Genomic DNA, 15,098 nt, shown 5'->3' with positions numbered 1-15,098 from the left:
TCCTGTTTATGACTGAGAGTCCTGTTTATGACCGAGAGTCCTGTTTATGACCGAGAGTCCTGTTTATGACCAAAGATTCCTGTTTACGACCGAGAGTCCTGTTTACGACCGAGAGTCCTGTTTATAACCGAGAGTCCTGTTTATAACCGAGAGTCCTGTTTATAACCGATAGACCTGTTTATGACCGAGAGTCCTGTTGTGAATTGTTATTGGCACTTCAAGAGACACTTGAATCTATGATGACAATCCTTATAAGGACATATTTAGCTTGCATCCATTTTTTATGTCGGAGAAATCCCCCCCCCCCCCCCTCCTGGCCATCTCTTCATATCTCCTCATATCATTAAAGCGTGTAGTTTAATCTCAGACACATGTCAAGCTTGATACCTAATTCAAGTCTAAAACCTGTCAAAATATATTATTTAAATCCCGAACCAGGATCAGTTTAATTTACCAACTCAAGATGAGTTTAAGCTGAGAAACAAGATTCAAGAAAATATTTTAACCGTCGCTTGTTTCTTGTTATGTTTACGGTCTGCAGGTACTTAGTCAAGCATGCAGGAGAAAACCAATTTTTCCTAAATTTACTTTCGACACCATTTTAACCATTTTTTAAAATATCTTTTTATTGTTTGTTAGTTCGTTAATTGATAAAAATGTACACCTTTACCTGTAAGTATATATAATTAAGATATCTATATATCTACTTAGACGTGCGTGTCCATTCGATGTTTCTGTAAACAAAAATTTAATTGGATTCTGTTAAAAATATGAATATTGAACATACATATGTTCATGAGATCTTATGTTTACAAATAAATAGTTAATAAAAGGCATTTTTTGAAGAAATTAAATTTTCTCTTAATAATACTGGGCCCTTATCTACTTGAACTTATTTGAGGATTTTATCAACAGAACATTTTTCGTTGTTCTTTTATTTCTTAATTTTAATTGGTCGTTTTCACTTTACTTTAAAAATTATAACATTTTAGGTTTGTTGTGTAATGAGCGAGACGAGACCGAACCTGTGTAGCCACTGCATTGACCGGGGCCCAAAGACAGGACGGATGAATGCGGATCCAGGACGGATGGAGAAGAGTAGTAAATTCGCAGAGGTTGAGAGGTGTTTAAGAATGCTGGAGGAGGATAGACTCCTGGTTGCTCATCTAGCGGAATCTGCGGATAAAGGTAACGTTTTGATTTTCTACTTTAAAAAATTTGAATAAATTTTCTTGAAAATATGAAGTTTACCGTTTTTCCAGGTCGGCTGAAGAGTGGGAGAGGTTCTTCAGGTTCTACTGGAGCTAAAAGAAATAAAACTACCCGTCTTCTCTACACCCGTCTTCTCCAGCTGCAACCAGCACTACTAGACGATGTATGCCCAGTTCTCTCTCAGCGGGTTCTTCAGAAGGTTTATCAATGGCAGTTTAATGCATTCCTGCTGGACAGGGTTACAGGAGGACATTGTCTTCCAGCAATATGCCTTCATCTTCTTCATAGTACAGGTAGGATCCTTCATCTTCTTCATAGTACAGGTAGGATCCTTTATCTTCTCCATACTGCAGGTAGAATCCTTCATCTTCTTTATACTACAGGTAGGATCGTTCATCTTCTCCATACTACAGGTAGGATCCTTTGGCTTCTCCATACTGCAAGTAGGATCCTTCAATTTTCGCCATACTACAGGCAGGATCCTTCATCTTCTCCATACTACAGGTAGGATCCTTCATCTTCTTCATACTACAGGTAGGATCCTTCATCTTTTTCATACTACAGGTAGGATTCTTCATCTTCTTCATATTACAGGTAGGATCCTTTATCTTCTTCATAGTACTGGTAGGATCCTTCATTTTCTTCATACTACAGGTAGGATCCTTTATCTTCTCCATACTACAGGTAGGATCCTTTATCTTCTTCATACTACAGGTAGGATCCTTCATCTTCTCCATACTACAGGTAGGATCCTTCATCTTCTCTATACTGCAGATAGAATCCTTCAATTTTCGTCATACTCTCTGAATAAAATTTGAAGCTAAGAAATACAAAATACAAAATAAAAATGATGATGATTTGATTATGACAATTCAAAGATGATTTATGTTTATATTGTTTATCAGCTAAGAATTAAATATGTTAATGTTATGTGTGTCGATAACATTTTTCAGCACTATGAGAAATGAATTGAGTCTTTGTCACAAACTATGATTTTCTAATCTCTTTATCTTTGTAATCCAATGCCGTAGACCTTAGATATTTCAAACTATGAATTCTGTTAGATGAAAAAAATCCAAGTTTAAAATATCAAAGGTTTACACCATCATGTGGAAAAAATATAGGTATTAGAAAATCAGAGTTTGTTACAAAGACTCAATTCCTTTCCATTTTTCTTCTGACCTTTTTCTTCTTGACATGAATGATGAGGTTAATATCAAGGCATACTTGAACAAAAAGAAATGAATCTTTTGAGTTTTCAACAATTTTCCTAATTCTAATGTAAACTTAAATGGACTGTAAGCTTGATTTTTAGTGACCCTCCATGCAGAGATGGGAAGTCCTGATTCACAACGGTACCTTAAAAACCTTGTCTGATCCAATAGGGATGAGATATCAATGTTAACAAATTTGGAAAATTTATTATTTACAATCGTGGTTTCTTTACAAAAGTGACTTACACGTTTCTGCTGTTGGAAAACAAATGGGAATTATCAGAATTAAACACTATAGAAAAACGACAATATCTTCCACATTATTGTTCAGATAAAGGTTTCCAGGTTACCGATGTTAATAGGGTATTTTCATCTTAGCATCAATGGTCCCTTGAAATTCCGCGCACAGTCCCTTTAATGTTTGCCTAGATCTGTATTGTTATACCGGCTTATTCAATTCTACTCTTGTTTACGACAGTAAGCTCCATAGCAACTACAACCCGTAGGATTGAAAATATTTTGAAAAATATGTCTGCAAAAAGATCAGACCGTGACGTTCTTCTTCATAGATTTTTATATCCTATTGACGTAGGTGTTAGGATTAGTAACTGAATGTAAATCCGTAGATTTGTTGATTAATATTTTTCTATTCAGGACTTATGAGTCATTTCGGGATGGATCCTACAGAAGTTATCTCATTTTTCCGGTTGGTAGAGCGTGGATACCATCACGGGAACCCGTATCACAACGCTCTCCACGCGTGTGACGTGACTCAAGCTATGTATGTATTCTGTCAACAGTCAGCTATTCTTCCTTACCTTACCCCTCTAGAATTACTAGCTGCGCTGGTCGCAGCTGTATCCCACGACCTAGATCACCCAGGAGTAAACGAGAAGTTCCTTGTCTCTACAGGGAGCCATCTAGCGGTTCTTTACGACAACGTTTCCGTGCTGGAGAACCATCATTGGAGATCAGCCGTAGCTAGCTTCGTGGATTCCGGACTATCTAAATGTTTGCCAGAGTCCCAGTTTACAGAGTTTGTTGATCTTGTGAGATCTCTGATCTTGGCTACAGATATATCCAGACAACAAGAGTTCCTCACGCAGTTCAGATTTTTCCTGGACAATCGGGAGCTTAACCTGGCTCTACCACACCATAGGCATTTTATCCTACAGATTGGTATAAAGTGTGCGGATATATCGAACCCTTGTAGGACGTGGAACGTATCCAGACTTTGGTCTCTCAGAGCATGTGAAGAGTTTTTTAGACAGGGTGATCTAGAAAGAGAGTTAGGGTTACCCCTAACTCCTATTTGTGATAGATTTAACGTAACAGTAGCCAAGGTGCAAGTAGGATTTTATACGTTTGTTGTTGAACCATTGTTTAGTGAGTGGGATAGATTCTTGTCTAGTGATCTTACCAATGAGATGTTGGAGAACTTCAGGTCTAATCAGACAAAGTGGGAGGACGAGGTTATGCAAGAAGATATATCCTTCCCAACCTCAAGCCAAGATGAAATCGAACCTGTCAGAGAATCCAAAGTCTTCCAGCCTCCAACTGGACCTGCCAAAATTGGACGGAGGATGTCGTTGCCTTGTAACGACCCTCTCCTTCGCGTGTTCGACCAGATGACCCAACCGGACTGCGACGCGACCAAAGCGGTTCAGCTTAGGAGAAATTTCTCTCTCACGGATCGTCGTCGATCTTCCTTACTTCGGGGACTTTACAACAGAAATTCCTTGAAGCCTGGTCGGGGTAGGTTGAGCCGACCTACAAGTGTGTGTATAGAGAATGACCCGGCGATAAAATTTAATCGAACTCTGCAACCGCGAGAAAACCGGATACGTAGTCCGCCAAACATGGAAATGAGTTTGGTGGAAAAAAGTCCTTCTCCGAATTCAGAGGAAGATTCATCCGTGTTCCTTGAACCAGGGGAGAAGGAGAACTCTAGTAACCTGTACGAGAGACTGAGCAGAAGACGGGGATCAGCTCCTTCCAACCTGGTCCTAGGAGATTGCAAACCTTCAAACAATGGAAACCTGGTTGGATCCAACCTTCTCCGACATCAGAACAACCTTGGCCTCAATACAAGGAGGGGATCTCTTCCCTCCGACCTGTTAAAAGAAAGTTTATCCAAACAGTTTCGTAATAAAGTTCTTAACAGTGGTTCTGCCGGGAGCTCTAAATCTAAAGGTTTACTGAGACGAAGATCAATGGGTCCTGAACTACTTAATTTACAGCAGGGAGGAGGGGGACGGGAGAGACAGTTAATGCAAAAATACTTAAACCGTCCCATTTAACAACGGAACCAGAACCCTGGCAGAACTATTCTTCGTCTTGTTTAGGTGGTTGTTTAGTCAGAACATTTATATCGTTTTTGTAATGTGTTTCTATAAATTATTGTGTCAACTTAGAACTTGATTATGTAGAGTTCTGATCAAAGAAGAGTTTTAATGTAAAAAGTTTTTTTTTCGATTATTTTTCGATAAAGAAAATGGGGAAGAATTCTTCTTGGAATTTATCTTTTCACCTAGCTCTCTAATAATTACTTTGTTCTTTTTAAAAAGATTAATTTTTATCATTGCTTTCAAGGTTTTAATTCTTTAAGATATTGACTATTCTTAAAATCTTAAAATTTTTGATGAAACCTTGAAAACTTTAATTACTTTTACTTGAGTGGTTTTTAATTTAAGAATATCTTGTTTAAGCGAGTCTAAACTTTGAATTAATATTGTCCAAAAAATTTTATAGGGGCTGAATAACTGTTTATATGAAAAAAACAGATGTAAATGAGGAGGAAAAAATCTGATTATCGAACGAATTTATACTTTTTTTGCAAGCACAAAAGTTTAAAAATCAAATATAATTCTGATTTTAGGATTCTTACGGTATAGTCATGAAAACTATGTAGTATATATGTACTCTTGGGAGGGATTTGAGAATAGAAAAAAAAACTAAAAGAAAGCGAGAGAAAATCGAAAGCACTATTAGAGAAGAATTCGGGGATTTCTTGGGGAAAACATTGGAGGAGCTGGAGAACTGGAGAAGATCCGTGAAAAATTAGGTTGAGAGACAGACAAGGAGATGCAGGAAAACTGGAGAAGTTTTGGAGATGATCTGCAGAAGAACTGGAGAATGTTGGGAGATGATCTGCAGGAGAACTGGAGAATGCTGGGAGATGATCTGCAGGAGAACTGGAGAAGGTTTGGAGATGATCTGCAGGAAAACTGGATAGGTTTGGATATGATTTTCAGGAGAACTGGAGAAGGTCGTGAGATGATCTGCAGGAGAACTGGAGGAGTTTTGAAGATGATCCGCAGGAGAAATGGAGGATGTCGGGAGATGATTTGCAGGAAAACTGGATATATGTTTTGGAGATGATTTTCAGGAGAACTGAAGAAGGTTTGGGAGATGATTTTCAGGAGAACTGAAGAAGGTTTGGGAGATGATTTTCAGGAGAACTGAAGAAGGGTTGGGAGATGATTTTTAGGAGAACTGGAGAAGGTTTGGGAGATGATTTTCAGGAGAACTGGAGAAGGTTTGGGAGATGATTTTCAGGAGAACTGGAGAAGGTCGGGTAGGTCGGGAAAGTTCTGCAAGTGAGCTAGAGGAGGTCGGGAGATAGGATAAAGTCCTGGAAGAAATTTTGACGATGAATTCCAAAAAGAAACTAATTGGATGACGTCAGAGGTTTGACTAGTTCTGGTTTCATTGAATTATTTAAACCCAGGGTTCAAATTATTTACTAAAGGGTTTCAAGGATTAAATAACAAAGAATGAAAATAAGAGAAATATTGTAGTTTGACAAAATATTGGTGCAGATTCAGACTCCGGATCTCATGCCAATTCTTTCAAACGTCGAGGACACATTTTAAGTAACGAATCTTGTGTGCCAAGTAAAAACTCTTTAAAAACCCTGGAGGGGGAATTCCTTATTTCTAGTCAAGGGTGACAAGGGACGGGGGGGGGGGGTAATTGTTATTTCAACGATTTTACTATTTTCTCTTATTGATTTGGCAGAATTTATAGTTTACAAGTTGAAAAGTATCCAGACTTTTTTTTGACAAAAGAAACTGAACATTCGCAACAACCCCTAATTTTTTAATTCCCATATCTTTTCAACATGGCGGTTTGAACCTTTGATATTTCAAGCTTAGACTAATCAATCTAACAGAATAAACATATTATTCTTATTTTTTTTTGCATAGTTTTCATTTTAACTTTTTAGAATATTTTTAGTATTAATTGAAAATATAGACACGAACAATTAATAATTTTCTATTAGTTACGAATCTATATATAAATTTGGCTTGTCTGTCTGTTTGGGTGTTTGTTTGTCTGTCTGTTTTGAACCATGGAATGGAACCCAGAAACTAATACTTTATTTATTAAATACTATTTCCTTGGAAGACGACTTTCTAAGAAATCGCGTTTTAGAGTAAATCAAGGAAACACTTAAGTTCTCTAAAAATGTATTTGTTAGGAAATAGAATATACTTGTTAAACTATGTACTGCCGGTTCAACCAGTTCTCTAGTCAAGATGAAGAAAAGTGGGTTAATTTAGTCTACGTAGTTCAACTTAACTTCTCATTAAATATGGTTCCTGGGAATTTCATTAATCGAAATATAATCTAGTAAGTTATTAATCGTCTATTTATCGTCGCCTGATAGTTTTAGCATTTTTTAGTATTTTCTTATTCTCTTGTCCAAGCCCGGCCAAGTGGTTCAGAGCATCATGAAATTTTTTTCAAAAATGTTGTGCTTTAAAAACCCAGGTCTAAAATTAAAAGGTCGTTAAATTAAGACCACTAGATTTAAAAAAACATTTTCTACTGGTAAAACCATTTGATTTAAAACACTTTTTTATTTCAGTTTTGATTGTTGAAAAGCTTTTTTCGAATTACATGTTTGCGTTTTTTTAAATGACAGCTTCTCTGGACTTCTATGTTTTTTTAACAATTGATTTTTTAATTCTTTTCCAGATTTTTTATTCAACAAATTTATTGATGCATGTATTCAATCTTCTTGTGTTTCTGGCTGGTCTGTTTAGCTGCATACCCCCTCCCCAGGATGGTTAATATACAGGATGGTTTATTGCTGACATTGTTGTAATAAGAACTTCCCTTTGTCAGCTGCATTGAGTTACATGTATCAGTGTCTGCAGTAATTTAAAAAGAAATTTAAAAGACTTCCTTGCCTTAACTGCATTTAAGGTGATTTAGATGTACCCCCTAGGAAAGGAACACCTATGATACAAATGATGATCTCTCTCAGAAAGTTTTGACTAAGATTCCACAGTATAAAGCAGTTTCTGAGTTCCACTATATCTGCTCATGAAGTAGGATAAGTTTGGATTTTAGGAGGTAGGAGGATAAGGATGGGGGTGTAAGGGTAACAGGTATAAGATATACCCATAGAGAATAGAATAAATAGAGAGGAATTAAAAGAATCTCTCGGTATGAATTTTTTCAGTCCCGTTCAGTCTGAAAGGGAGTTCAAAGTGTACAAATCATGTAAATGTTCACAAATTATATGCAGTAGAGTACATTAATACAGTATTTTCCCTAGACTATCCATTTCAATTTCGAATTTTTAAACTGTTAATAAACTTTATAATGAATTAGGTGAATAAAAACATCATTTGATTTATGGTTATAACGGAAAATCATCGTTTGTAAAGTGGAAGGCATAGAGTCTATGTGAAATGATCATTGATCAATTATGAAACCAGCCTATTTCATAATTTGGTTTTCTTTTAACAATAATTTTAGATTATCTATAAAATGATTTTCCAGGGCCCAACAGGTTATATAGCATAAATATGTGAAGTACACCTGCAGTATGGAAACAGTACAACAAAATGGCCGTTTTACACTTTTTTTCTAGTAAATTCCTCTCTATATATTCTATTCTCTATGGATATACCATAGTCCTCGATGTTATTAGGTGTATTCCCACATGGACAGATTTTTTAAAGAAGAAATAACCTGAGCACTCCAGCCTATCGCTTTAAAACAAGGGGAGTTTGCACTTTAATCAGCTGCGGAACAGGGCTCTTCCAGAAAGGGCTCCGATTGCTAAGTAGAGTGGGTGTAAAACCGGATTAGCTGGATTATTATTAGACATATTGGCTCTTTCTTAGATTTACTTCTTTTTATTTTTCTTCTTTATTCTTGTAGATTCCTATTTCTTGACTTAGTACCTGAGCTGTAGATACTGTATCAGTAAGATAGGAAGTTAGCTAATCGAGCATTGGGTTCATGGCAGCTGGCCTTCCCTCCCTCACTCCAATGTGTAAAGCCTTTCACAGCGCCCATAAATACAAAGTGCCATGCAGGGAGCAGTCTAGTAGGTCTGATCAGCATGCCGATCTAGGCACAACTGGACTTCAATGTTTATATATGAGTATCCAATCAATGCTGTTTAACAGCTTGTTTTAAATCACATTAAAATTTAAAGTCGTCTTCATTGTATTGATATAATCGCCTAGACCACTCTAGGTCCCACTGTATAGTTAGCGTAGGAAGCCGTCAAAGTGTATTATCTACTCAAATGATATTTCAGAAAATGTGGAAACCACGACACCTAAACTTGCTTCATTATTCTCCTTCTACAGTTTCTGAACCTTCATAAACCGAAAACAATTTTCTTTAGAAACCAAACTTATGCATTTTTCTTTTATCTTTGTGGAAACTTTGTGGAATAATTTCCATTTGATGAGATTCTGGAACCTACGGAATCTATGAATAGGGAGTATTCACTTAACATAAAATATAGCATACAGTGAGAAATAGAAGACGACATTAAAACAATATTAAGTGTATTTGATGGTATAATGCAAGGTTAATAGTCACAAACTAATTATAATTAATTAATTAGTCGAATGGGTCAGTTCACATTCCATAATTACCGTGTTTCATGTTTATTGAACTATTTAATGTAATAATTTGAGTTGAACAGTCCTCTTTCTATTCCAGAGGTTTCTGGTTTTCATGCGGTAGGTTGAACCAAAACTTCATTTTGAATAGATTTATTCCGATGATTCTGTAAAACATGAATTTAAACTTTTCTCCTCGGACCCAAAACTGCTCTGTCTGTGCTGACCGACGCGTTCCACCAGGTTGCAAATATAAAAGGATTTGAAAATTTGAGTTTGGGACAATAACTCAGTTCCTTTCTTTAATACTAAACAAGAACTCAGTTCCTTTCTTTAATACTAAACAAGAACTCAGTTCCTTTCTTTAATACTTAACAAGAACTCAGTTCCTTTCTTTAATACTTAACAAGAATACAAAAAACATTACTTCTACGTCACAAGCGTTGATCATTAAATTTTATCAAGAAAACGTCTCTTTGTTTCGCTTATATTTTTCTATTTATTTATCTATCCTTTGTCATGAAAACCTGTTTATTTTTTTACGTAAAAATAGATAAGAGAACATTTGTAGGCATGCACAATTAGGTTTAATTAGTCAAAGGTCGAATTTGAATCGCGTCGCTGAACCATCAATCACCGGTTCAACTTGCGCGCCATGACTCAAATCTCGAAATCATGAATATATAATAGAATGGATATTTCATAGTCAAGGTTTGATGTCATTTTATGGCTGGGGTGTCATGCAGCACGTTAGACATTGGACCCGGGACTTACAAAAGGAATTGCATCTTTGCCACAAACTCAAATTTTCTAATCCTTTTATCTTTGCAACATCATGGTGTAGACCTTTGATATTTCAAACTTAGATCAGTTTAGCTAACAGAATTCATAGTTTGAAATATCTAAGGTTTACGACATTGGGCTCCAAAGTTATAGGGATAAGAAAAGAAGAGTTTTTGACAAAGACTCAATTCCTTTATCTTTGGTTTTCGTAAAGTTAATAGTTGTCAAAGTAGTATAGAAAACCATTGCAAATCTTTAAAACTTTGTAAATTTTAGCCTCCTCTTTACGTATCATAAAAGTTGTCGGAGATACTAAACCTTGGTTATATATAATTCTTTGAATTTTAAACAAATTTCTCAATATCTCCATCAATTCTTAAGGTTTAAAACCATTGCTGCAGAAGCTTCTGAATTTACAAACCAGATTTTGATGAGAAGCATGATAGTGCAGTTTCAAATGTTCCTTAAGTATCTTGAATACAAGGGAAATCCAAGAACGGAGTAAATACATCTCCCCCTGCTTACCATGCTACCCCCTTTCTAATATATTCAGTATCTAATTTGTAAAAAAAAACATGTTTAGCTAGACGATTGTATTCTGCAGTTTAGAAGTATTCAGGGGAAGATCATGGTTAATAGAAATAAAAACAGGCGAAAGAAAGTTTTGTGCTAAAGCTAAATCATTTTTGCATTTCAAATTTTGAATCAAACTTCCTGGAATTTAACAAAGGAAATAAAATATTTGCGGCATAGTTTTGGTATGGTTGCATGCCGATGTTAAACTTATCATATTCGGTAAAAAGTTGAAATATTTTAACTTTTTTTAAGGGATGGCTAAAAAGGGGAAACTCAGCAAGTTTGAGAACTGAGAACCTAGAAGTAAAGTTTAGTTCTCTCTCATCAGCCCTGTGCTAATCTGCAGTCTCAAACACGAGAAAACAAGTAAATATTATTCATCATCTTATTTTCTTTATATACAATGTACTTAGTAGGCATTCTTTACAGTGCAATACTTTAATCTGTAGTTGTTTATCTTTATACTTTTTCATAATGTAGCCATAGTTCATACCGATTCTTATATAAATCTATACATCTCATCCTTACCTTAAACGTTATTCTTTTCCATCTAAAAATATATTAGTATCTACTGAGAATAAATATGCATTTGAATTATATATAAAGGAATTGAGTTTTTGCAACAAATTCAAATTTTTTAATTCTTACATATCTCTTGATGGTGAACTCGAGATTACAAATTATCTCGTACATATCATTATTCCAGTTCCAAATTACATAGTATCTCGTACATTTTACATTCCTGTTCCAATATACATATTATTTTGTACATATTAGTATTCCTGTTCCAATATACATATCATTTTGTACATTTTAGTATTCCTGTTCCAATATACATATCATTTTGTACATATTAGTATTCCTGTTCCAATATACATATTATTTTTTACATATCAGTATTCCTATTCCAATTTACATATCATTTTGTACATTTCAGTATTCCTGTTCCAATATACATATCATTTTGTACATATCAGTATTCCTGTTCCAATATACATATTATTTTGTACATATCAGTGTTCCTGTTCCAATTTACATATTTTCTCGTACAAAGTAGTATTCCTGTTTCAATTTTCATCTCGTATATTCATTATCTCGTATATTTTGTACATATCAATATTTCTGTTCCAATATAAATATGTGTATTTCTGTTTTATTTTTTATAAAATCTCTATTCCTGTTCTGAATAGTAAGTGTATAATATTTGACATACCTTTATTCATATTCCATTTTACATATTATTTTTAAATATTCCTGATGTTTCAATTATACATATATGCATAATATGTATAAAATGTATCTATATTCCTATTTATATCAAATCTATGTATCTCCGTATCCTCTCTGAGTAGGGAACTGATTCCGGAAATAAAGAATACGTCCGACAAACACCAATCAATATTCTCCCACTATATACATGAATAATATCTGGATATTGATTCTTCCTTGATCATTTCCCTAGATTCTCTCCTCTTCCAAGTTCTAGATCAATATTCAATACATACAAACTACAAAGTTCAATCTTCAAATTAATTGAGAACATAGAGTGAGGAGAGGGAGGGCGGGGGGGGGAGGGGATTGGATAAGCACATTAGTGGTAGATCTTAGCTTCGTATGTTGCAGTAATGGTTTCATTAAAAATTAGAAAATAAAAGTGTTTACAACATTTTTTTTAGACTGAACTGTGAGAGCTGGAGCGAGGAGAACCAGGAGAAGGAGAGAATCTATAAGAAGATAATACGGATAGCGTATAAGAATCAGACGGAGAAGAACGGGTTGTGTTTAGAGGATATGCTCGGTCTCCTCTCTCTAGATCAGGATGGTGGGAGGTTCAGAGCCTAGAGATATTCAATGGTACAGAGGACAACCTTTATACGCTTACAGCTACAGACACGCCCATCCTCCTAGGCCTCTACTAGCCACGCCCATTCAACCTAAACCTGCCACTATCAGAGGTAGGCAGCGACCATATCCCAGGCGCCAGAGCCAGAGGAGGGGGCGGTCCCAAGTTTCCGGTATGGGTGGGCTTCTCACTAGAGGGATGAAACAAGTGAAGAGTGATGGAAATGGAAATATTGAAGATGAAGAGAAAATTGATAAACCGGTTCCATTCTACCTACCTCTACCCCCACACCTGGACCTTCTGCTTGACCGGCCTGTAGCTAGCCGGCAGGTTCAACTCCAGCACGCCTGGAATCCTAATGATAGATCTCTAAATATTTTCGTCAAGGAGGACGATGAATTTACTTTCCACAGGTATATTTTTATCCTCAGAGAACATGTGAAATGGTCTTCAATAATTCCGGATACAAAGACGACTTTCAAATCAAATATTTATATATTTATATATTTTATATTATCATTTAATTTTGTATGGTTGGATGGATGGTTTGTCAAAATAACACATTAAATAATCCTCTTAAGCGTGGACTTTGATTCGGGCAATATTGATTATGATATGTCATCCCATATACTCTTGAATGACAAACCTGTTAAACAAGAGACCCAAGAAAACAATTCATAATAATTCAATTTAGTCTTTAAACACCAATTGGCACACTAATCAAAAACTCTAATTTTCTAGTCCGTATATCTTCGCAACCTGATATTCAAACTCTGAATTCTGCTAGATCCAATAGTGCAAAGTTTCCATCTTCAGGTTGCAGAGATATAGGCATTAAAAAATTGAAAGTTGGAGGCAAGTGTCCCTTTCTTTCCTCAGAGATCGCATGTTTTAAATGTTCAATACAAAACACTCCTAACGTTGACTTCTTGTTTCAGGCATCCTGTTGCTCAATCTACTGATAGTATACGCGGGAAGCAAGGATATTCAGCTGGTATTCATGTCTGGGAGGTTTGCTGGCCAACTAGACAACGTGGAACACATGCTGTTATAGGAGTAGCTACTAGAGAAGCTCCTCTCCATTCTCCTGCTGGATACCAAACCCTAGTTGGAAGTAATAAGAACTCCTGGGGTTGGGATCTTGGAAGAAACCGAGTGTTTCATGATTCTCAACATTCTCCGTATCCGTCCTTCCCTGCTCAATCCTCCTCCCAGGAGAGAACATTTCCCGTCCCTGACACCTTCTATATGATCCTGGATATGGATCGAGGAACTCTAGGATTTCTAGTTGAAGGAAGATTTCTTGGTTCTGCTCACACCGGGCTCAAGGGTAAAATCCTTTATCCAGTAGTTTCTGCAGTCTGGGGGCACTGTGAGGTTACACTTAAATACAGGGTAGGCGGGGAATCTGGGCCCGCCCCTCTATCCCACTGGTGCAGGAGATCAATAAGAAAAAATGTGGGCGTGTCCAAATTAGAAAGGGGCGGAGTAGATAAACTTGGTCTACCCAATCCTATCCGAGAATTCATAATGCATAGATAACATAAATTCTTCAGTTTTTCTAGTTTCTTTCTCCAGGTTCTAGATTAAACCTTGTTTTTCCTTCTTTCATATTGTTTTCTCCTGGAATCTTTAATTTCAACGGACATAGTTCTTGCATTCAAAATCAGGTTCCAACCTTTTCTGTTAGATTTTTTCCAACTTTACTACGTTCTTCTTTTAACAAATCTGTTCTAGTCTGCACACATAGTGCATCAGTCAGCAACCTAAACTACTCAAGTTAAATACTCAATTCTTGTACAACTGAACAACAGACCTATCGTCTAGCAATATTGTTACAAATTTACATAATTACTGACAATTTACATATTTGTATATATTATAGGAATATTGATCTCTCTACATCGTTTAAACACATCCCATGCATTTAATTTAAACAAATGTAAAATGTATAAACTGTCTTTTTACAAGATAACTTCTTGAATAAACTTATCTACTTTTTAATGCAGGGTATGCTGATATTCATTGCTATTTGATTCAGGCAATAATCTTTCTTATTAACTGTTTATTAACAGTTAAACTGCTGTTTGTCAAAAGTTAATCAGTTTTATATTAAGAGCTTATCAGCTGTTTATTGAAAGCGAATCAGCTATTTACTAAAGGTTAATCAGCTGTCAATTAACTTTTAATTAGCTTTAACAGCTAATCAATGGCTGTTAAAGATTTATCAGCTATTTCTTAACAGATTATCAACTGAATATTAGCAATTTATCATCTGTTATTAACAGTAATTAGCTGGTAACAGCTAATCAATGGTTTGTTAAAGTTTTATTAGCTGCTTTTTAAAAGATAATCAGCTGTTTTATATTTACTCGATGTAATCTCTCTATCTATGCACAACTAGGATTGTTTTTGTTTTGTTATTTGTGAAAATCTTCCTTTCCCGTAACATGTTGTTCTACATCTATATTTTAATAAATTTATACATATTTTATTCACGTTTATATAAGTATAGAGATGGAGGGACAAGGTAACGATGCAGCCTACAAGAAGGACCGAGCGCTGTGTCTATAGAGAAGGGGGGGGGGGCGA

At 35.6% G+C, this 15,098-nt stretch overlaps 2 protein-coding genes across 2 annotated transcripts; both read left to right on the top strand.

Annotated features, from left to right (window-relative positions):
- Positions 1-992: 992 nt before the first annotated feature.
- LOC111696348 (cAMP-specific 3',5'-cyclic phosphodiesterase 7B) lies at positions 993-4,839 on the top strand (the record flags this gene model as incomplete). Its single annotated transcript, XM_023465937.1, is given in 3 exon segments — positions 993-1,188; positions 1,263-1,505; positions 3,081-4,839. Coding segments are annotated over 3 exon segments (2,073 nt in total). The 3' UTR covers positions 4,727-4,839.
- A 6,096-nt stretch (positions 4,840-10,935) lies between these two features.
- LOC111696385 (SPRY domain-containing SOCS box protein 1) lies at positions 10,936-14,510 on the top strand. The gene is made up of 3 exons (XM_023465976.1): positions 10,936-11,029; positions 12,340-12,919; positions 13,445-14,510. Exons 2-3 carry the CDS (start codon positions 12,483-12,485, stop codon positions 14,046-14,048), a joined length of 1,041 nt encoding a protein of 346 aa, XP_023321744.1. The 5' UTR covers positions 10,936-11,029; positions 12,340-12,482; the 3' UTR covers positions 14,049-14,510.
- The last annotated feature ends 588 nt before the right edge of the window (positions 14,511-15,098 follow it).

The sequence above is a fragment of the Eurytemora carolleeae genome, unplaced genomic scaffold (assembly GCF_000591075.1).
Source record: "Eurytemora carolleeae unplaced genomic scaffold, Eaff_2.0 scaffold28, whole genome shotgun sequence".
NCBI lineage: Eukaryota > Metazoa > Arthropoda > Copepoda > Calanoida > Temoridae > Eurytemora > Eurytemora carolleeae.
Note: the sequence above shows the minus strand (reverse complement) of the source record. Positions and strands in the feature narration are given on the sequence as shown.